Source organism: Gymnoscopelus braueri (genome assembly GCF_963280865.1).
Source record: "Gymnoscopelus braueri genome assembly, chromosome: 14".
Classification (NCBI taxonomy): Eukaryota; Metazoa; Chordata; class Actinopteri; order Myctophiformes; family Myctophidae; genus Gymnoscopelus; species Gymnoscopelus braueri.
This window is the reverse complement of record NC_137619.1, coordinates 3,916,868-3,941,427: the sequence shown is the minus strand read 5'-3', so window position 1 is coordinate 3,941,427 and position 24,560 is coordinate 3,916,868. Positions and strand designations below refer to the sequence as shown.

General features: G+C 40.0%; 2 protein-coding genes across 2 annotated transcripts; both read left to right on the top strand.

The window, feature by feature from the left end:
• Positions 1–2,939: 2,939 nt before the first annotated feature.
• On the top strand, positions 2,940–5,497 carry LOC308100843 (nucleotide-binding oligomerization domain-containing protein 1-like). Its single transcript, XM_080449988.1, has 2 exons — positions 2,940–3,438; positions 3,795–5,497. Exons 1-2 carry the CDS (start codon positions 3,054–3,056, stop codon positions 5,375–5,377), a joined length of 1,968 nt encoding a protein of 655 aa, XP_080306114.1. The 5' UTR covers positions 2,940–3,053; the 3' UTR covers positions 5,378–5,497.
• A 2,685-nt stretch (positions 5,498–8,182) lies between these two features.
• LOC308100040 (uncharacterized protein) lies at positions 8,183–24,215 on the top strand (the record flags this gene model as incomplete). The annotated part of the gene is made up of 14 exons (XM_080448941.1): positions 8,183–8,472; positions 8,961–9,353; positions 9,559–10,005; positions 15,065–15,511; positions 16,249–16,695; positions 17,222–17,662; positions 18,044–18,301; positions 18,463–18,714; positions 18,818–19,066; positions 20,014–20,274; positions 20,818–21,135; positions 21,773–22,045; positions 23,655–23,738; positions 23,833–24,215. The coding sequence occupies 14 exons, from the start codon at positions 8,183–8,185 to the stop codon at positions 23,897–23,899; spliced, it is 4,227 nt and encodes a 1,408-aa protein (XP_080305067.1). The 3' UTR covers positions 23,900–24,215.
• Positions 24,216–24,560: the final 345 nt, after the last annotated feature.

The window sequence follows — 24,560 nt, the reverse complement described above, 5'->3', positions numbered from 1 at the left end:
ACCACATCAGTGGTGTAAAGTAACTAGGTACATTTACTTAAGTACTGTACTTAAGTACAATTTTGAGGTATTTGTACTTTACTTGAGTATTTCCAATTTCCAATACTTTTACTTCTACTCCACTACATCTCGGAGGCAAATATTGTACTTTTACTCCACTACAATTATTTGAAAACTTTAGTTACTAGTTACTTTTCAGATATAAATTATTACATTATGAAACATACATTTACCAATTCAGCCCTATTTTATACCGAGGCAATTTGAAAATAGCCGATCTACAAGCTCACAACGCGTCGCAACGCGTTGTGAGCTTGTAGAGCTTGTAGATCGGCTATTTTCAAATATTTAGTACTTTTACTTTTTGTACTTTAAGTATATTTTGATGCCAATACTTTTGTACTTTTACTCGAGTAAATTTTTAATTCTGGACTTTTACTTGTAACAGAGTATTTTTATATTGCAGTATTGGTACTTTTACTTAAGTAAGGAATTTTTGTACTTTTTCCACCACTGGTCACGGTGGGGGGGCGTGGACATTAATTTGGGGGTCCTTGACAAGAGAATGTTTGAAAAACCAGTGTTTTAAACAACATTTTGGAAGCAAGCCCCAAATAAGCAACTTAGGCTTACACTTTAGAAACAAGCCCGAAAAACCGCGACCCGTAACTACCAATATTTACAAGCAACTTTACAGAAAAATTATCTCAAAGTCGCTTATAATAAGCGGACGTGGCAACACTGGTTTCTAGTTCCGCCTCTATATAGTTGGCCACTCCCCTAGAAGTCCTGTCCTCATTTTACTTTTCTGTGGATCTGAGGATAAAAAATAATAATAAATATCTTCTTTATTTATTTGTTATTTCTCCTTTATTTAACCAGGTGAGTGCCATTGAGATGGACTATGGGCTGGCCAAGGGAGCAATATTGTATTGTGAATTGCACTTCAACATACTGTTTATCATGTCTCACTAAATAAAGTACATCAATCAATCAATCACTCAATCAATCAATCAATCAATCAATCAATCAATCAATCAATCAATCAATCAATCAATCAATCAATCAATCAATCAATCAACAAACAAACAAACATTAACAACATAAAAGTAAAATAGCTGATGGTTGTGTAGAGTGTAGAGCAGTGATGCTCAAACTTTTTCATGTGAAGGACCCCCAAAATGATACATATTTGGCTGTGGACCCCCATCTCATAATTTGTGACAGTGACCCCCAAGAAGCAAAGATTTGAGTTAAACATGCTCGCTTTAAAACATATATATATTCAAAGATTTTCACAAGTTTTCACGATTTTTCAAAAATAGCAGATCTACAAGCTCATAGCGCTGCACTCTTTGAAATAGCCAAAGTATAACATGGTTAAAGTGGTTCAAATGATTGTGAATTTAGTAACTCATTGTAACTAAATTAGCTGGGGACCCCCTGGTACACCCCCAAGGACCCCTGGGGGTCCCTGGAACCACTGGTGCACGAAATTGGAACTTTGAAAGTATAGTGCTGAATTATGTTTACAACTGCATGAATTTGCTAGACATACCAGACTATCGTTACAATAAGGGCCTTGCTTTCACAACAACAAGAATGTTCAGTTACAAAATATTGATTTTTATTGTATTTTTTATTTTTTACAGCTGTGCTGTACTGTATCACACACTCATAATGCATTATCAACTTTTATATGAGCCTATAATTTATAGAGTATATTATCTGATCTGCACCACTCAATAGGTCACTGATCAAACACATTGCATTATGTTATAAATATGGACTCATGGCCATGGTGTAGCTGACAAATTGTCCAAAGTCCATGTCCAAATCCTTTGAAGACTTCAATTCGTTTTTTTCCCAGTAGTGCCTGTCTCAAAAACTATTACAGCCACTGTCTGCAAGTAACAGCAAGTTTTCAAATCAGGGATTTGATCATCAAGGTTACAGGTATATGATGAGACTCATGTACATATTTTTCTCTTTTTTTTCCTCTTTTTTCTCTATTTTTCACTCTTCATACCAGTAACCTGTAAGCTGATTGTATGACGTTCTGTATAGTAGTGTGTATATCTGTCTGTCTCTTTATGTCATCATGATTTGTGTGCATGGGGTTCTCATCTTAAACAAGCTCAGTGCTTAATGAGTCTTCCAGTTTAGTAGACCTTGTATTGTGAATTTGTACTTCCATGTACTGTTGTTCACGTGTCTTAAGTACATCAATCAATCAATCAAAGGCCTATACTATAGTCATTGATTTTTTAGATCCTGGGTGCTTCGATTTATGTAGTGATGGCGCCATCTTGTGGATATCAGTAAGACCAAAGCCAAATAATGGACAGAGAAATGTGTCTCATTCAGGCAACATCTTTTCTATGTTTTAATTTACAGAGTAGATCGAACACCGTCGCTGCATTTACATCCTACTGACAGGCTGATATGGTGATATTATTTACGTTTATGTTGCTGGATACGGTAGGCCTATGTGAAAACGTGATGTAGGCCTATAGGCTAAACTTAGATCTCTTGCATGTTAACATAAAATACAGAATACTGTAGTTTTGACAACATAATTCGGTAGTTGTGAGCTTTAAATCCATTTAGGCCTAGTTTCAGTTTCAGTAATGATTTCTTGTTCCAGTCATTCTGTCATTGACCATTTTTGAGTTTCTACTCAGGTTTAATTTGGCCTTTTCCTGGTTAGTTGTCTGGTCGTGCTGTGTGTGGGAGAGATAGATATGATAGATAGTAGATAGTATCAACTCACACACAGTTAAAACCTGTTTAGGGAACAGGTTTTGCTGCTGCTGAGTGTTGATCACGAGCAGACATGTAGCTTCCTCTTTACGGATTGCATCACATTTACGCGTTTCATCCAGGAAGGATTGAAACATTGCATTTGAATTATACAGACCACAAATTTAACCTATTAAATAGATCATGGATTTGAAAAAAAAAACAGCTCTTCTAGTAGTGTTAAGCTTTGTAGTGGCATCTAGCCTATGGATTCAGGTTAGTATAGGCTACATGTTTAAGAAAAAAGAGACATGGCATGTACAAGTCAGTCAGCTGTGAAATACATAGAGAATGCCAGAAGCCGTCTGGTGGGGAGACTACAGAATATTTCGCTTATTGTGGAGAATCTGCATCAACGAAGGGTGTTCACTGCGGAGGAGGTCTGTGAAATACAGACAAAGGCTGGTGACTTTGAAAAAACAAGAACAATACTAGACTGGGTCACAAAAAAAGGGGAAGCAGCCAGCTATGAATTACTAAAGGTCATTCACATAACTAGGAACAGGACCTTAGAGAAACCAGTGTTCGAAGAAGTGGGCTCCACCTCCACTCAGAAGAGCAATTTTGACCTACACCACTGGATCAGCTGCTTCTCTTTCAAAGACGATGAGGAAATGGAAATAAACTACTCTAAAGGTACTGTATGTAAAGGAAATATTGGCAAATGTAGTATTGTAGTACACACTGATACAGTGGCATCAGTTCAGCAAAAGCTAAGGTATGGCAAGGTTAGGGTTGCCAATTCCCAGAGATTAAAATAAGGGACACGTATCCTTTTTTTCGCCCCCTGGAGCCAAGGTATGGCACCTGCCACACCTTGCCATACCCAAATGACGCCCCTGCACTGATATGCTTACTTTCTGCATTGTGAACATAGAGTTGTGAGAGTGTAGAAATGTGAACCCATAATCTATTCAACAATACTGTCTGTATATGTATTTAAATCAGTTTACAGTTGATAATTTATCCACTTATTATTGTGTTCATTTTAGGTCCAAGACCATGCCACAGATACCAGGCAAAGTTAAAGACAAAAGCTCTGGAGCTATCAGAAGATGTGTGGAACCAAAGCAAAGAGTTTCTAGGCCTACCAAAGGAGAAGTATTCAGATCTGTCTTACACTCCGCTGGTATTAGACACGCATGAAAATGAAAATCCACCATATAACAGGATAATATTCAAGAGCAAAAAATGCAAGAAAACCCGCCCCAAAAAAATGAAGACTTACATTCCTGAGGATAAACATGAAATATCTGTAGATTACTTACTCAAAACACACGAGAACAAAATTCTCCTGGTTGGTGAGCCTGGACTTGGAAAGACAACAGCTGCATGTCAAATGCTGAAAATCTGGGGAGAAACTAGAGCTAGCAGTGACCTAGATTACATGTTCTATTTTGATATGAGAAAAATCACAAATCCCCTGAGTTTGGAGAATCTTCTCTTCAATAAGTTTAGTGAACCAGGTGAAGGAAAAGAAGAAGTATTGGAGGACATAAAGAGGCATTCTGAAAGCGTTACTATCATTTTTGATGGACTCACAGATCTCCCGGATTCCTCAGTGATACAGGGTCTTGTTAAAGGGGACCTGCTTCCTTATGCAACGATTGTGATCACATGCAGATCAGAGGTTGAATCAGAAGACTTCCTGTCAGACTGGCCTTCTCTAAGGGTGGAGGTGAAAGGCTTCAGCTCAAAGTCCATCAGAGCATACTTAGCTAAGATGCTGAACACTGAGCAGTTGAGCAATGTTTTTAACAACCTGGAGTTGTTCAGTCTTTGCCATGTCCCAGTATATGCATTGATGGTGGTTGCATCTTTTTTTTTCACGAACTCTATGGCTTCTCAAGAACCGTGCACAGTAACTGAAATGCATATCCACATTCTTCGCAGTTGCATTCAAAAGCACAGTGGTAAGGCTATACCAAAAATGAAACTAAACAACTATATGAGATACTACAGTGAAGCAATATTTGCTTTGGCAATGGCTGCTTTTCAGGCAACACAAGGGAAATCTGTGAATTTAACAGCATTGTCTTGTGAAGAAAGCTGTGTTCATTCAGCCTTCCTGAAGACACTTGATGTTCAAGTTGGACCTACCCTATGGAAACGCCACTCTGCATTCCTCCACTATACCATACAGGAGTTTTTTGCAGCGTTGTGGTTTTTGAAGAATCCTGACAAAATAACTGAACTTCTGCAACAGGGTTGTACTGAAGATATGAAACACATGAAACATGTGATCCTTTTCTTGTGTGGTTTGTTTAGCGAGAAGAATCTTGACATGTTGGAATGTCTTGGTCCAGATCAGCAGGTGATGGACAGATCTAAGTCTTTCATCAGGGAAGTCTCAACCGCATTTCTCTTGTCACCACTAAAGCAAGATCACAGTGACTCTGATGACAGCAACATACTGTTCATATGCCAGTGCTTGTATGAATCTCGGTCCACTGAGGCCTGTCTTCACTTCCTGGACAAACTGGATTATTGCCTTGATTTGAGTGAAGAGAATCTTGATCCTCACCATTATTGTGCTGTTTCTTATGTAATCAGTCAGTCGCAAGAGAGAAAATAGAGCTAAAACTTGAGGACACTGTATCAGAACAAGGACTGGGATTAATACTTGGCTGTCTGAAAAAAATCCATTTGGATGGGTGAGCATGTACTGTATTTTGATTTCCACACTATGGGCCCTAATATATCTTACACCCGACACAAGTTGACGCAATTGACGCAAAAACATTTTTGATCCAGTCTAGAGCCCGCCTACTACTAATTTGTGCACAATCTGCAAAGCGAATTGATGAAAATGTGCCATGCAGGCACACACAAAGTGAAAGGAAAAAGACACTATGACTGGTGTAATTCATGTCACACCCAAAACACCCTTGACTAATTCACACATTAAATACGATCCCTTTGCGCCTCAGATTATCCGTCCTCTAAAAGCCCCCTTTCCATTGCAGCTTAAGCACCACACCACACCACACCACACCACACCACACCACACCACACCACACCGCATCAAAATATCTACCGTTTCCATTACACAAAAGTACCCCCGCTCAAATCCACAGGTATGAGTAGCAGACTCCGGTCATTGACACTCATTTGTAATGTAAACATAGGTTTTGTCTAACAATGTAATGTAAATGAGTGGCCAACTGTCCTGTATACAAATGCAAATCACCTGTGCACGTGCGGGTGAACCATTTGGTTTGGTATGAACCAAATGGATCCTTATAACTGTGATTATAATACAATATAAATTATAATGTATTACAACTATGACAATTATAATACACTATAATGGATTATAACTGATTATAATACAATATAAATTATTAGAATTTATTACAACTATGATAATTATAACACACTATAATAGATTATAACTGTGATTATAATACACTATAAAGTAGTATAATGTTTTACAACTATGATATAATAACACACTAGAATAGATTTTAACTGTGATTTTAATAATATATAAAGTATTATAATGTTTTACAACTATATCCTGTTCTAAATAAAAAGTCGGTGAGTGATCAGTCATTATGAAGTGTTTGGCCCCGCTTGGCCTAGCTCAGACCTACCCAGGACTGGGTACTTTTTAGGCACCAGTTTAGTACCACTTACACACCACTCTACCCACTTCATTGTAGTGGAAACCGAGGCAGAAGTGGGCGGTGTGGTGTGGGGTGGGGTGAGGCCATGCATATGGAAAGCCACAACAGGCACATTTTGAGTTGGACACACCCCTAAGGCATTTGTGCCATGCTCGTTAGACCATGTGCCACCTAGTGCTATAGATTGTCTACTCTAAATAATTATGTTGTTACCATTGTACTAATGCTGTACATTAGCAATTGCCTTTTCAACCACTTGAACCCTATACTCAGTTGGCTAAACTAAATATCTTCGCCGGAAATAGCCGATCTACTGTACAAGCTCACAATGTGTCGCAGCGCAATGCATTCTGAGCTTGTCGATTGGCTATTTACAGCAAAGAGATTTGGTGTAGAGGGAGAAGAGGAGAGGGCCAGGCACAGACCCCTGAGACCCCGGTTGAAGAAGTATAGGGTGTAAGTGGTTAAAAAGACCACATTTTGAATCTATCTTTATGAGATTATGTATCTGTAATGGAATTCAGATGGGAGGCTTTTAAGTATACCAGTTCCCTAATTTACAACATGTCTAATTACCTGTATATGGAGGGGAACGTCTCACTTCAGGAAAACCTATTCTTCCAGGTGTGACACCTTGCAAAGTCAGCTCTGGAAGGCTTTGCTCCTCAGTGAGGAGGCGATGGATTACAGCAGTTTACTTGGCCTTGGTGGAAATGAGTTGCACCTTCCAGTTGGTTGTGGTAAAAGACAAGTGTTTGAAAGAGCAGTGGAGGTCATGCAGAACAGTCCAGAGAAGGTTAACCTCTGCCTCCTCTGGGACAAGAAGACCAGTTGCTGTCAAGATCTAAGACATACTCTGTTGGAGTCTCTGCCTCAAATCAGCAAACTCAGGTGTTTTTGATACTTTATTCTTGTCTTATAGGATTAAAATGATTTATAAGACCGCTATGCTGCTTGAATTGCTGACATTTGAAACAATATGTTCTTTTTTGGTAACAGCCATACTATAAAGTTCCACAAATAGTTTTGTGACCCATGTTTCTTTGAATACTGCAATTAAGTTTCAGATGCACATCCAGAGGCACAGAGTCACAGGTTCAGGAGCAATTCCCTGGATTACTGGAGGGGGAAGAAAAGAAGCTGTTACTAGATTTGTGCCTGGATGCAGCAATGCATAAGAGAGAAGTATTTCAGAGTATAGTGAATACACTCCTGTCATTGTTCTCTGTTTACACCATGAGATACGACATCCTGCTTGATCTTTACCTACATGTCAGCACTAAAGGATATACACAGGTTCTTCCTATTCTGAAGCCACTTTATCTGCCAGCTCCAACAGTCTGGTCCATAGACCTCTCCGAGAGAAAGGCCTCTGTTCTCCAACAATGCTTGAAACTCCAACCAGAGAAGAAACGAGTAGAACTGAGAGGCTGGTCAGATGAACAGGACGAAATGAAGACTTTCCTTCAGTGTCTACCCTACATCTCACAGCTCAGGTAACTTTGATTATGTTGTATATTGAATATTACTTCATTATATTTAAACCTTCAGTTAAGAGATGCAACTCTCACAAAGATGTATTTTGCGTAACTAACAATATGGCTTGAAAAAATATCGTAATCTTAGAACATATACAATCTTAGAACATATTTTACCTTTATTATCTTTAACATTAGTATGCAGCTGAAACTACATGTGACTTATGTTTTAAAGAGTCATTTAGAGTTCAGATTCAACAAAATCTAGTTCAAATGGAACGTGGGTATTGGCATCACAAATGGGACTTCCTTCTAGACCTGTACTCCCATGTTAAAGACTATGAGACTCAAACACACAAGAGTGTTCTTCCAGCATTACAACCAGTTTACCTGGCACCTCCTACAGTCTGGTCCATAGATCTCTCAGAGAGAAAGGCCTCTGTCCTCCTAGAATGCTTGAAACTCCAACCAGAGAAGAAACCAGTAGAGCTGCGAGGCTGGTCAGATGAAGAGAATGAAGTGAAGATTTTTCTTCACTGTCTACCCTACATCTCAAAGCTCAGGTAAATGGAATTATGTTGGACATTTAACATTACTTTATAATGTTAAGACACATAAGTAACTTTAATGATTACTGTAACTCACAAAGTTGTATAAAATATTTAACAAGAAATGTCATTCAAGTATCCGTTATGAATCAAAAAGGCTGGAAAACAAGGTTAAATTAAAGAGTTATAGTTATTTACAGAGCTGGCTTTCTAAAAGAAGGCTTTTCCTTCCACATTGAGATGATCTTAAACTTTCCACTTTAAGATCATTAATAGCTTTCTCTTGAATAATACATTTAGTCAACAATAAAGACAACAATACTGTATGTTGACAATTTTGTATGTTAGTAATAATGCGCTGATCTACTTATTAAATAATTATTTACAGTTGAGATTTAATTAATTCTAGTCAAAGAGGAATTTTGGTACAGACTTTCATAATGTTTTAGATTCATGGGTCAAAATTGTATCACTGATTCCTCTTTATTCTTCATATTCGACAGGTTTACTTCTCAGAATCAAACAGGACACACTTTTCTGATGAATTTGTGTCTGGAAGCAGCTCTCCATGAGAGGCTAAACACACAAGCAATAGAGAAGGTGTTTTCAGTATCTCAATGTTGGCATAACAAGTGGGACTTCCTTCTAGACCTGTACTCCCATGTTAAAGACTATGAGACTCAAACACACAAGAGTGTTCTTCCAGCATTACAACCAGTTTACCTGGCAGCTCCTACAGTCTGGTCTGTAGACCTCTCTGAGAGAAAGGCCTCTGTCCTCCTAGAATGCTTGAAACTCCAACCAGAGAAGAAACCAGTTGAGCTGACAGGCTGGTCAGATGAAGAGAATGAAGGGAGGATTATCCTTCAGTGTCTACCCTACATCTCACAACTCAGGTCTAATCTGCTTCATTTAATAGTAGTCTATATATAAAAGCCATATAAAGTACAGAACAATTATGTTTAAACATATATTATAATTTCTTCACATTCCATTGACTCTTTCTCCTAAAATCTGACGGATACAGTGTTCATCATTGTTTGGTTCTGTTTATGATCCAGAGATCAATATTTCATGTCGGTTTTCATTTAACTGTTACAGTTTCACGCCTCGACTGTCAGGAATGTCAAAACAAGCCAAGTTCCTGGGGAAGCTCATCTGTGAAGCAGCAGAACGAGGTGAAGCAACAGGAGAGAAGATTCTGGACTTGTTGTCTTCTGTGTGTAATTACAAAACATTCCCCTTTATTGAGTGGGATGATGATGATTATGATTACACAGAGTATCAATGTGATGTACTACTGGACCTATGCTCCTATGTGAAGAACTATGAGACTAAAACAGGCAGAAGTGTTCTTCCAGCATTAAAACCAGTTTACCAGTCAGTTCCAACAGTCTGGTCCATAGACCTCTCAGAGGGAAAGGTCTCCCTCCTCCTAGAGGTGCTGAAACTCCAACAAGAGAAGAAACCAGTACAGCTGACAGCCTGGTCTGAAAAGAGTGAAGTGAGGATCTTCCTTCAGTGTCTACCCTACATTTCACAGCTCAGGTTAACGCGTTTCCTTTAATTTAATACGTATGTGTCTACATATGAAGCGTGACCTTAAAAACTAAAAGAAGATAATTAATGCATTTGAATTAATTATATACTGATTATTTGTCGCTTGGTGCACTGAATTTACAAGAGGCAAATATATGTACATTTGTATTCTATTATAATGAATTATAATACAAAGAGAGACAGAGTTCCCCTTATTAATCCAAAGAGCTGTGCAGCATATCCAGGTCAGGATAGAAGCAAAGTGCAGAGAGAACAAGAGAAAGTATATGCTATAAGTATACACAGCTACAGTATGCATGGTACAACCAATCTGATGTAAGAATACAATCAGAGAATACATGAAATACTCATAGAACTTGTGATATTTGTATGATATACACAGTCAAATCCTTAGTGTTAATTTAAATCTGAAGAGTGTACAGATGGAACCAGATAGACATTATTGGTATATTTGGTCAGAACAGCAGAGTGTTGTGTTGTGGTCTTTTCCTAGGACAATGGTTACGCCAACACTAGTCAACAAAGTACAGATAGCACAGAGAAATATATTTTGAGTGTTCCTCATTCCTTCATTTTACTGTGACTCTTTCACCTAACATCTGATGGATAGTGTCCATTATTGTTTCTGTCACGGCCCCTTGGCCTGGCTTGCAGGGTCTGTCTGTGTGTGGGTGTATGGTGTACTCCTATGTGTATCTCTCCCACAGATCTCCTGTAGGCGTGGCCAACCTGGGGTTCCTAATTAGGTGCATTGGGAGCACCTGGCCAGTGCTCCCTGCAGCCCTATAAAAGAGTGACTGCCAGCCATTCGAGTGGTCCCCTACCAGATGACAGCACCCTTCTGTTTATTTGTCCATGATTGAGTTTATACACTTTACAACACCCCACATTACATTGAACACACATCCATACATTGCTGACACTACTGATTACTGAACTACACACCTCATTCCTTTTGTAAAGCTTTATGTTAGTTCCTTTTGTTAAATAAATTCCTGTTACTTTAAACACTGCCATCGTGTCCTCCTCATGGCCCACGGGCCGGGTTGTGACAAATTGGGGGCTCGTGCCGCTTTTAAGTAAAAATACTCGGGTTGGCTGTGACTCTGAACAGGTAAAGTAAATTCCTGTATTGTTTGAAGCCTATTTTTGGCAAATTAAGTCACAGCATTACTGAGGAGGTGCATGGTAGTGTTTGAGTAAGTTGAGTAAAAATTTGTTTTGAATAACAATTGGTTTTGAATAATTTGAGCAATAATTTGATTAACAATTTGTTTGAATAGCAATTTGTTTTGGTTAATTTGATTAACAGTTTGTTTGAGTAACAATTTGTTTTGGTTAACAATTTAGGTAATTGGTTTATTTTGGTTAAATACAATTATTTATTTTGTTTTGTGCTGTCAGTTAGTTGCCACTACAAGTGTGGTAATTAGGGCAGGGGGAACAGGTGTGTCTTGAACAGTCTGAGGGGTGGTGTTCCCCACCCAGATAGGATAGCGGCGTTTCCCCCTGTGGGACTCGTTGTGCTTTTGTTTTTTTCTTGTATGGTTTGCTAGATTCTGTCCCACAAAATATGGGATGGGGTGGTGCCACCGAGATGCTCAGTTGGTAAGGGGGACTCGGGAGGGCCACTGAAGACCAGGGCAAGTTATGGTAGGTTAAGATTTGGTTAGGCAGCTGAGGTAGGGGGAACGCCACTCCTGGAGGCACACCTGTCTCACCTGTCCTACTTTGTCAGAGAGGGGAACATTTGTTCCATTTTTGGAATTTTTTGTTGTACTCTAATTAAAATCTAACAGAAAAAACGAAACACCTACATGGTGTATTTGTAAAACTGTTGGTAATAGGTCACATTTTTGTATTTTTGTTTTCTGAACAGTTTGAAATGTCTGACCTAGAGGATTTTCTAAAGACTCCATGCGAGGAGACTTTAAATAGTTTCACTAAGGAGCAGCTACTTAGAGTAGCAGAGCACTATAGACTAGAAATCACTGACAAAAGATTAAAGGAGACAGTAAAGTCAATTTTAAAAGCTAACTTGAAGGACATGGGGATTCTAAAAGAGTCTCCTGAATCTGAGGAAAGGTCAGTTAAAATGGTTAGTCAGTCTAAGCTGCCCACTAATCAGTTTTTCACATTTGAACAACGGAAAGAGTTGCTCATGCTGCAAACAGAGCAAGAGAGGCTGAAGTCAGAAAATCAGTTGGAGAAGGAGTTACAAGTGGAGAGGTTGAGAATAGAGCAGTCAAGACTGGAGATTGAGAGGACAAAACTTGAGCTTATAAAAGAAGGGAAACTCACAGCTGAGGAGGCTGGGATGTCCAGTAGTAGGTCAGCGGCCTCGGGGTCTCAGGCTCAAGACTTTGATATTTTCAGGAATTTGCGCTTAGTGCCCAAGTTTTGTGAAAAGGACCCTGAAACCTTCTCTTCCATGTTTGAACGAGTTGCCGAGGTGCGTAAATGGCCAGAGTCTGCCCGCACGTTAATGCTGCAATGTGTATTAACGGGCAGGGCGCAGGAGGCCTATTCATGTCTAAGCCCTGCTGACAGTCAGAAGTATCCTGTGGTTAAGGCAGCAGTATTAAAAGCCTTTGAACTGGTTCCAGAAGCCTATCGCAAACGTTTTCGCACATGGCGGAAAACTGAAAACAAGACTCATCTAGAGTTTGCACGCGATTTGTCATGTTACTTTGCCCGCTGGTGTGCCGCCTTGGATGTTAAGGACTTTGATGGGTTATGTGACCTTATAGTCCTTGAACAATTCAAAAACACTTTGCCTGAACATATTGCCAACTACATCAGTGATCGGAAAGTTAACACTGCTGCAAAAGCGGCTGCTTTGGCAGATGAACATGTGTTGACACACAAGCGCCCTTATGGGGAGCGGCGCCTTGGCCAGCAGCGCGCTGGTAATGACGGTGGTGATGGTGCATGTGTCAACATGGACTTTCCTGGTAGTTCAGGCATGGCGGTGGCACCGGAGGCAAAAGTTGAATATGGCACGCGTGAGGAGGAGGAGAAGAGGATATGTAATTATTGTCATAAAGAAGGGCATTGGAAAGTTGACTGCTACGCTCTAAAAGCAAAGACTACGTCTACCTCTCATCCTGCAAAAGGTGCGGCTGTGGCTGTGCCTGCGCTAAGCTTGGGGGAGGTACAGGTTGAAGGGTCATGTCGAAGTCTTGAGGTTGAGGAATCCTACAGGCCGTTTGTCAGTGAAGGATTTGTGTCACTTGTAGGAAGTAATGTCAAGGTTCCAGTAAAAATACTGCGTGACACAGCAGCTTTTGATACTTTTATTGAGGCGTCAGTGTTACCATTTACTAGCGAGAGTACTACAGGGTCCTCTATTCCTGTTTTGGGGATGGGTTTAACTGTCCTCCATGTTCCTGTTCACAACGTCATGCTGTATTCCGATTTCTTCCAGGGTCTGACCGGCGTTGCTGTGCGTCCCGCGTTACCCGTGGCAGGGGTGAATGTGATTCTGGGTAATGGTTTGGCTGGTGCACGTGTGTGGGCGGATGTACCACCACCTTTAGTAGTAGATCCGGTGCCGTTGGTAAGAAGTCAACCTGACGAAAGTCAAACTGAATTTCCTGAAGTGTTCACAGCTTGTGCAGTGACACACGCTATGACGCGCGCACAGTCTGAGGCAAATGATTGTGAGTTAGGAAAGAACGAAAAGTTAGGTTCAGAACCAAGGTTTGCCATATCTGATTTTAACTGTGTGGGCCCACTCCCTCGCTCTAAGTCCGGTGTGGTAAATTGTCTCACTGTAATCATGTGTTCAATTGTGTTCATTTTGTCTGACAAATGTCAAAAGGCATTTGAATTTATCAAAGATCTGTTGTGTATTTCTCCTGTCCTTGCAGCGCCACGTCTCGACCGCACATTCACTATGCAGGTGGATACTAGTCACGTGGGTGCTGGTGGGGGTTTATTACAACCAGAGGACTTAGGCATTGACAAACCAGTTACTTTCTTTTCAAGAAAGTTTAAGTTTAAGTTCAAGTCTATGTAGTGTCTGGGGCTGTGCCTGTGGTGGTCAGTGTCCATAATCCACTAACCCGTTTGAATTAATTGCAAAGTCCCAATCAGAAGATAATTCACTGGTCCCTAATGCTGCAGTCGTATTGGCTCGTAGTTAAATAAATTAAAGGGGTAGAAAATGTTGTAGAAGATGCCCTTTCCAGGGTGCCTTAAATGTAGGCAATATGTGACCTGTGTTTTTTGTTGTCCCATCTACTGGTCCTCCTGTTCTGTCTGCTCCTGCCTCCTGTTCCTCTCCTCTTAGATGCTCCAGGAATCCATGGTAATCTTGGTTGCTGAGGGGAGGGCTGGGTGTGTTGGTTGTGGACAGGATTGGTTGAACCGTAATAATTTGGAGGCAAGTGGTGTTTAAATTCACAAATATTTTTGTTTAATTATTGATGTACATTTTTGGTTGTTTTGATTGATTTAAATTTCAAGTTAATATAATTAAATTGGTGTTAGTTACACTCTCTCGGTCCCTTATGGGCCCTCATTTTGAAGGGGGAGGGTGTCACGGCCCCTTGGCCTGGCTTGCAGGGTCTGTCTGTGTGTGGGTGTATGGTGTACTCCTATGTGTATCTCTCCCACAGATCTCCTGTAGGCGTGGCCAACCTGGGGTTCCTAATTAGGTGCATTGGGAGCACCTGGCCAGCACCTGGCCAGTGCTCCCTGCAGCCCTATAAAAGAGTGACTGCCAGCCATTCGAGTGGTCCCCTACCAGATGACAGCACCCTTCTGTTTATTTGTCCATGATTGAGTTTATACACTTTACAACACCCCACATTACATTGAACACACATCCATACATTGCTGACACTACTGATTACTGAACTACACACCTCATTCCTTTTGTAAAGCTTTATGTTAGTTCCTTTTGTTAAATAAATTCCTGTTACTTTAAACACTGCCATCGTGTCCTCCTCTATTTGTCATGGCCCACGGGCCGGGTTGTGACATTTCTGTTTATGATGGCAAAGTCAATATTTCATGGTGGTTTTAATTTGAACTGTTGCAGTTTCACTCATCGATCATCCGAAATATCAAAACAAGCCACGTTCCTGGGGAAGCTCATCTGTGAAGCAGCAGAACGAGATGAAGCAACAGGAGAGAAGATTCTGGAATTGTTGTCTTCTGTGTGTAATTACAAAACATTCCCCTTCATTGAGTTGTATATTACTTCAGGAAACAGAAAGTATCAATGTGATCTACTACTGGACCTATACTCCTATGTGAAGAACTATGAGTCTCAAACAGGCAGAAGTGTTCTTCCAGCATTACAACCAGTTTACCAGTCAGTTCCTACAGTCTGGTCCATAAACCAGTCAGAAGGAAAGGTCTCCCTCCTCCTAGAGGTGCTGAAACTCCAACAAGAGAAGAAACCAGTACAGCTGACAGACTGGTCAGATGAAGAGAGTGAAGTGAGGATCTTCCTTCAGTGTCTACCCTACATCTCACACCTCAGGTTAATGGGTTTCCTTTTATTCGATATTTGTATACATATAAAACTGGTCTACCTTTTTTTATTACAGATAATTAGGTACAGTATGATTCATGCCCTTGAATTAATTATGTACTAATTATTTGTCACTTGGTGCACTGAATTTACAACAGGCAAATATACATTTGTATTCTATTATTAATGAATTATAATACAAAGAGAGACAGAGTTTCTCTTATTAATACAAAGAGCTGTGCAGCATATCCAGGTCAGGATAGAAGCAAAATGCTGAGAGAACAAGAGAAAGTATATCGTATAAGTATGCTACACAGCTACAGTATGCATGGTACAACCAATCTGATGTAAGAAATCAGAGAATACATGAAATACTCATAGAACATGTGATATCTGTATGATATACAGTGTACACAGTCAAATCCTTAGTGTTAATTTAAATCTGAAGAGTTTACCAATGGAACCAAATAGACCTTATTGGTACATTTGGTCAGAACAGCAGAGTGTTGTGTTGTGGTCTTTTCCTGGGACAATGGTTACACCAACACTAGTCAACAAAGTACAGATAGCACAGAGAAATATATTTTGAGCATTAAGACGCATATTTAGTAATATGTTTCTCATTCCTTAATTTTACTGTGACTCTTTCACCTAATATCTAATGGATACAGTGTCCATCATTGTTTGGTTCTGTTTATGATGCCAAACACAATATTTCATGATGGTTTTCATTTGAACTGTTGCAGTTTCACTCATCGATCATCAGACATATCAAAACAAGCCACGTTCCTGGGGAAGCTCATCTGTGAAGCAGCAGAACGAGATGAAGCAACAGGAGAGAAGATTCTGGAATTGTTGTCTTCTGTGTGTAATTACAAAACATTCCCCTTAATTAAGTTGTATAATACTTCAGGAAACAGGAAGTATCAATGTGATCTACTACTGGACCTATACTCCTATGTGAAGAACTATGAGTCTCAAACAGACAGAAGTGTTCTTCCAGCATTACAACCAGTTTACCAGTCAGTTCCTACAGTCTGGTCCATAGACCAGTCAGAAGGAAAGGCCTCTGTCCTCCTAGAATGCTTGAAACTCCAACCAGAGAAGAAACCAGTAGAGCTGACAGGCTGGTCGGATGAAGAGATTGAAGTGAGGACTTTCTTTCAGTGTCTACCCTACATCTCACAGCTCAGGTTAATGTGTTTCCTTTCTTTTAATATTTGTCTACATATAAGCTGTATAACTTTTCAAAAGTTGATGAGGCATGATTAATGAAAGTATTGATTATTTGTCACTTTTGGTGCACTGAGTTGACAAGAGGCAAATATAATTTTGTGATTCTATTATAAAGAATTATAATACAAAGACTTTTCTAAAGAGCTGTGTAGCATATCCATGATAGAAGCAATGTGCAGAGAGAACAATAGAGAAAGTATATGCATGATACAATTAATCATAAACGAGAATATAATCAGAGAATACCTTTATGATCACTATAATGTGACCTGCATATACTATACATGGATCTTCAACAGGGGGTCCAAGACCCCTAGGGGGTCCCCAGAGCTACTACAGGGGGGCTGCCAAATATGTGTGTGTTTAATTACATTTTTGGCTATTTACGGTGTTGGTGTAGAGAGAAAAAAAGAGCAGACCAAGTACAAAGATCAAGCTATGTCTGAAAATACACATTAACACGATTCATTTGAACTGTTACAGTTTTGCTGATGGATGGTCAGGAATGTCAGATGCATTCCTGGGGAAGTTCCTGGGGAGGCTCATCTGTAAAACAGCAGTAAGGGATGAAGAAACAGGAGAGAATATTCTAGAATTGTTGTCTTCTGTATGTAATTACAAAACATTCCCCTTTATTGACAAGACTAACCTTAAACATCAAAGTGATCTACTACTGGACCTGTGCTCCTATGTGAAGAACTATGAGACTGAAACAGACAGAAGTGTTCTTCCAATGTTACAACCAGTTTTCCAATCAGCTCCTGCAGTCTGGTCCATAGACCTCTCAGAGAGAAAGGTCCGCCTCCTCCTAGAGGTGCTGAAACTCCAACCAGATAAGAAACCAGTAGAGCTGACAGGCTGGTCAGATGTAGAGAGTGAATTGAGGATCTTCCTTCAGTGTCCACCCTACATCTCACAGCTCAGGTTAATGATTTGTCTTTCATTTAATATTTGTCTACATATAAAAGCCATCTCTATAGCGTGTTTTTGTTTGTTTGTTTGTTTGTTTTTTACATAATAAGGTTTGATGAATGCACTTACAGTGTATTTAATCGGGATTGATTACTTGCAACTTTATCCCGGTACCTATGTATATGATCTGTCTTGGTTGGTTGGTTATTCTTTATAATAGCTTTAGAGATTAAATATATCCAGTTTGATGCAACATGTAGTCATTGAAGTATAGCAATTCAATGTGTATGCATTTTTCAGCAATATACAGAGGTTAAATATTATAATTTGTATTATTATTATAATATTATATTTTATACAATATTGCTGATTTAAGATTTTCACATGTTTCAGGTGTGATCCAGGATTCTTTCAGCACACATGTAAATCCATCACCGTTAGATCCAGAAAGGATGTTGAACAGCTGGTTTCTCTCTTCCGACTCTTTGATTTCACCCTGAGAGGAGAGTTATGGACAAACACCTGCAAGTCTGTGGGGAAAGTTCTGAGACTCTGCGGCGCTAGGGTGAACCTGGTCCTGACACCCAGCAAGATCTCTCTCAAAGGAGTTTCACTACTTTTTAGACATGTTTCACAAATCCAAAGGCTAGGGTAGGCTATGTGTATTAGATTCTGTAAAATTATTAGATTCTTGGCCACTAATCCCAAAACCAAAATTGTGTCTTGGCTCTGAATCATGTGACGTAGCTGTGTAGTTAGGAATTCGAGTGTGCATAATTTAAAGCTTTTCTTCATTTTCCCTTGATTTTCAGACTGTCTGAACGCATGGTATTGCTAGTTTTTCGATTGGTAGGAACAGGACGTTTGCCCTCTCCAGTGGCTATTGAAGAGCTTTCCCTACTAAAGACCACGCCACAACCAGAGAGACTATTGTCCAAGGTTCATAGCAATGTGGCATATCTGCTGAGACACTGGTCAGTCAGATGTTTGGACATGACCAAGTCCAACACCCATCCATACCTCCTCTTTCCACTGTTGTCTCACCAAGCTCAACTGACAGTCAAGTAAGTCAGTTTGTTTAGTTGAGCCATACAATATGTCAGTGATATAAAACCTTACCCAACCTTCATTCTGAACATTACATTCTTTGATCCATATTTTCATTAGACTGTGTCCAGAGGTTCTGCAGGAGCTAGCCGGTGTTGTGTTTACAGCTCAGGATGAGGATTGGACAAAGTCTTTCCTGATGAAGGTTGGTGGAGATCTGACCTCCTGCTCTCTAGACTGGGAGGTTCTTCTCTATCTGCTACAGCATTCATCAGCCCAGATCGTCACTGTGGACTTGAGGAAGAGCAAGATCTCAGGGAGAAGAATGTCAAGTCTTTTACCCTTTCTAGACAGAGTTTCATTTAAAAGGTGAGTAAAAAAAATATATATATATATATATATATATGTATGTGTGTGTGTGTATATATATATATATATATATATATATATATATATATATATATATACACACACACACACACACACACACACACACACACACACACACACACACACACACACACACACACACACACACACACACACACACACACTGTGGCTAGTACATCACACAGTTACAGTGTTACTATAATTAATACCAGTGGTGGAAAAAGTACTCAAATTCTTTACTTAACACTTGGGGTGCCAGAGGTTTATTAAAATATTATACGTTGAGTGCTGGGATTTTTTACAATTTTTGAACCTTTTTCAAGTAGTCACAAAATATTTTCAGTGATCACCGTCCTCACGGTGATCCCCTCATTACACACATAGAGGTCTCGTAAAAACATTCGGTAATCCGTTCCATAGTTGCAGCCAGTTGAAAATAGTTAAATTAACATTGTAAAAAAAAAAAGTACACAGGAGCCGAGATACAGGTTTTTTAAGTCATAAGTTAACCAGGAAGTGGATTGGAGTCTAAATCTTCAAACAATGATATATCTCCTGGTCCTGTGAAGGAAAAAAAAAAGTATATATACGGTTTTGGCACTCGACGTCAGTATTTGAAAAACCGTATATATACGGTTTTGGCACCCAATGTGTAAAAGTACCAAAACTGCAATATAGAAATACTCTGTTACAAGTAAAAGTACAAAAGTATTGGCATGAAAATGTACTTAAAGTACCAAAAGTAAAAGTACTAAAATGTTTGAAAACAGCAGATCTACAGCACCCCAGCCCGGGATCGAACTGGGAACCTTGCAGTTTACTAGTTCACACTCCACCCGGCCTCTCTACCCCTGAGCCACTGCCGCCCCAAAATGTAATCAGTCACTTTCGAGAACTCGCTGACTAATACTAATTCATATTTACAGACCCAGTCCCAGCTTTACGTTGTGTGCCATCAGAGAGACATATAAATGTCATTCCAGTGTCTGTGTGTCCAGTTTATTGAGGTCGTTAGACCATGAGATCAACCTGAACAACAGAGAACTGGACACAGTGGACTGTGATGCTCTGCTCTTTACCCTCAAACACTGTGACAAAGTGACAGAACTCAGCCTGTTGTGGACCTCCATACCACCAGAGGCAATGAAGTGCATCCTACACTCTCTGGAGAAAGTCTATCATCTAAGGTAAGTTGTTTATAGTCAGTTATCAATGCTGTAACACACATTTATGATATGCAATGTGAATATAAAGGTTATGAATAAATACATCAATCCTAGATGGGTGATTCAATGCGTTCATTTTTAGCTTTGAGCTAAAAAGCATTATTTTACACTTTGGCTATTAAAAAATAGCAGATCTATAAGCTCATAGCGCGGCACTGAGTGCCGCGCTATGAGCTTGTAGATCTGCTATTTTTGAAAAATCAAGAACATTTGTGCAAGTCTTTGAATATAATTATATATATTTTAAAGCGAACATTTGAACTCAAATCTTTGCTTCTGGGGGTCCCTGGAACAAAATATTTTCAGATGGGGGCCAAATAAATATAATTTTAGGGGTCCTTGACATGAAAAAGTTTGAGCACCACTGATATAGAAACATATGTTTTTTCAGAATACTGTTGGGATTTAGAAGACATTCGTAGAATCGGCTTCAGGTCTTAATGGGTTGAGAATCAATCAATTAAGTGATGATTAAATGTGTTGTGTTGCACATCCTCATACCAGTGTGGACAGGAGTCTGCTGCTGACGTTCCTCCACCACTGCTGCAGTACCTGTCAGACACAGCAGGGGGCAGCAGCAGCAGCAGGTCTGCTCAGAGCTCTACAGTACAGACTGGATCTGTCCTGCTCCTCTTCTGTGGACCTGTCAGCGCAAGGCCAGGCGGTGGCGCTGTCTCTGACCGTCACACACTGCAGGGACATCTCTACTGTCCTCCTGAGACACAACGGCAGCCAGGAGACACAGCTCATCCTATCAGACTGTGAGGTAGAGGACAGTGGACTGGACCTGTTGTTCCCTGTTCTCAACAGAGTCCATCTGAGGTGAGAAGGACAAAACTTTTTTAAATCTAAGAAGAAGAAGCTGGTTTCCAGTGGTTGGAAAAAGTACTCACACTTTTTACTTAAGTAAAAGTATCAATACTGCACTGTAGAAATACTCTGTTAGTAAGTAAAAATCCGGAATTCAACATTTACTTGAGTAGAAGCGCAAAAGTATTAGTATCAAAATGTACTTAAAGTAGAAAGTACTCATTATGCAGAGTGTCCTGTTTCAGAAGTTTTCAAATGTATAAAATCTTTTGAAAATAGCAGATCTACAAGCTCACAATGCGTCGCGATGCGACGCATTGTGAGCTTGTAGATCGCATATTTTCAAATAGCCAAAGGTCTGAAGTTGTTAATGTATGTATTGTAATAATAATCAAAACCTACAAAGTAACAATAGTAACTAAAGTTTTCAAGTAATTGAGTAAAAGTACTAATTTGTCTCTGAGATGTAGTGAAGTAGAAATAAAAGTATAAACATTTTGAAATACTCCAGCAAAGCAAAAGTACCTCAACATTGTACTTAAGTACAGTACTTGAGTACAATGTACTTAGTTACTTTCCACACCACTGCTGGTTTCCAACACTGTTCATCTCAGTGTTCTGCTCATCGTTGTGTATTTCTTCCCCTCAGAGCCAGCAAACCCATCCTCCTCCAGCTCCTCTCCCTGGTCTCTGAGGGCAGTGAAAGGAACGCAGCGATGAGAGCAGGTTCCCTGCTGTGTGGAGCCCTGGGTGGAGAGCTGGACCTCAGTGAGACCACACTAGATCAGAAGGCCTGTAGATGTTTGGCCCTGGTTCTGGAACACTGTGAGGGACTGACAGAACTGGATCTCAGTCACTGTCGACTCACTGACCAGCTACTAGAGACTCTGATCCCCCACCTGCACAAAGCACAAGTCCTGGAGTGAGTATGGTCTTGTAGAATAGAGACACACGGCCGGAAGCGGAAGGCCTACAAATCCACGCCCACTTTTGACACTCGGGGTCCGTTAGAACGATGAACTGCAGCTCTCAATGCAATCTCTATGAGAGGCATTGTAAAATACCGTCATTTCACTGGTTAACTACTGAGGCTGTAGCGATTTTTTTTGTGTTCTAATAATCTGTCCCATTTGTTTAATTTGTCCTTTTTAATGTCCCATATCTTTCATCTCGATATACTACCCACAATATACTATAATATACTCCATCAGTATGTCAAAACCGCTAGCATCGGAGATCTATATCGCATGGTATATACGTCACGGACGCATCCCTTGAGGTTTTCAATACCCAGAAAACTGGCGAAAGTGGCCGTTTTCAATAGGTTTTGGTCATTATCTCTGGAACAGAAGGTCCAATCTGCTCAGTTCAAAGCTTGTTGGATGTGTGACTTTGAGGACATTAAGCACGCAATGACACATTTTCGGGTTATTTTAATTTTTTTAGGGTAGGCGAGATCTTAGTTGGGCAGGCGACCGCCTCTCCTGCCTCTACAGTGCGTACGTCACTGGTCGGCGCTCGGCACTCGTAAAGACAGTGATGTCACTGAAATGCCCGTCTGCTGTCTACCCTCTGCTGTGTTAGCATTATGGGTAACTCGTTAAAGTGGCAAATTAAATGTGAAACACATCAACTATTAAGAAAACAAGAAGATATGTTGACAAAGACACTCCATACATTTGGAAACACATTTTTATTTAAATCAATATCGTCTTCAGTTAATGCAGGATCATTTTAAAAGTAGGCTAACTTTCATATCCTCTCATAGCGAATGCATTGGCAGCTGCAGTTCATCGTTCTAACGGACCTCGAGTAGCGGCGCTGTCTCAAAAGTGGGCGTGAAATTTGTAGTCCCCGTGTGTCTCTATGCAGTGGTGTGCGTGTGCGTGTGTGTGTGTGTGTGTGCGTGTGTGTGTGTGTGTGTGTGTGTGTGTGTGTGTGTGTGTGTGCGTGTGCACATTGTGGAAATCAATGTTGATTTCGTCGACTAAAACTATGACGAAAAATGTTCGTCGACTACCTTTATTTCACTGACAAAAACAAAAAAAAAATTAAGCTATGATGACTAAAACTAAGATTAAATATGTTGACAATTTGGTAAACAAATAAAAACTAGACTAAAATGTTAGTGAGGGATCTAGTGGAAAAGAGATCCAGTAGAACTAAAAGACAAGTCATTTTATGTTTGGCTGCGTTCGGGTGTTGCGCTCTGAAAATAGCAGATCTACAAGCTCACAACGTGTCGCGCTGCGACGCGTTGTGAGCTTGTAGATCGGCTATTTTCAGCATGCAACCAAGTGTAAAATCAGCCATTACGACGCCATCAAGGCACCGCCAACATACATTTTAGTCGACTAAATCAACTGTAGATTTAGTCGACTAAAACGAGACAAAACCTAAAACATTTCAGATGACTAAAATATGATTAAAACTAAATCAAAATTTGCTGTACAAATCAACACTTGTGGAAATGTGACCGTGCGGTACTAATCTATATTCATTTATTCTTTCTCTACCTTGTGTTGTCGTAGTCTGAGTCACAATAAGCTAACCGATGCTCTAACGGACAGATTGCTCCATCTGCTCTCCATCAATACCTCCATCCAAACAGTACGGTGAGTGGAATATGGACAAAGTTTGAGAACCACGTGTACTAGAACACATCATAACTGTTGATGTAAAATGTTGCATCCGTTGATGTCTTTCCAGACTCTTCAACAACTGCTTCGTGGACAGAACCCCCTTCCTGAAAGACAAACACTTTGAAATATGGTGAACCAATCAACAGCAGGCTTTGGTCCAAGTAGAGCAAGTCAAATGTGTCACTGTACAAAAAAAATATGAAAGATAGTCAGTCATTGGTCAACTGTGTTTAATAGCAAAACTTGTGTCAATTATACGTCTATGTTCAAATTGTTTGTACATTTCTGTCAACAGACTCAGAGCTATGGTCTCTCTGGTGATTGTGGCTTTTCTTTTAATTTTTTCCCCATTGATATGGAACAAAATAACAATGTAAAGTTGTTTGCAAATTAACAAATTGTCAATAGATGTACATGTCCGGCATCTTATCAGGGGTTCTGTGACCTCTAAAGAAGTGCAATGATTTTTTTTTTATAGTAACAAGACCTGAAACTCATTCAAAATGGACATTCTTGTTATTTCTTCCACCTCATGTTTAAAGCGTGTCAACTAAAAACATCCTGACTCTATGCACCGCCTAATGCCTAATTTATATTTCATCATACCACACGCACATGAAAATAGCCGATCCACAAGCTCACAACACATCACATCCATGTCTTTCATCTGGGTGGATTGGTGGACTGACAGTATTTGGAGCTCTAAAGGCCACTCCCCCCCAGATGTCTGAGCAAAGGCAGACTCCAACATCCTCAGTCCAGAGTAAAGTCCGTGGGGGGGAGAGACCCCGACTT

Bases quoted from the DNA above. Each gene is read 5' to 3' on its own strand.
- LOC308100843 (XM_080449988.1), top strand. From the start codon at position 3,054: ATGGCATGTACAAGTCAGTCAGCTGTGAAATACATAGAGAATGCCAGA. The intron at 3,439-3,794 runs GTACTGTATGTA...TGTTCATTTTAG, and splicing joins GGAAATAAACTACTCTAAAG to GTCCAAGACCATGCCACAGA.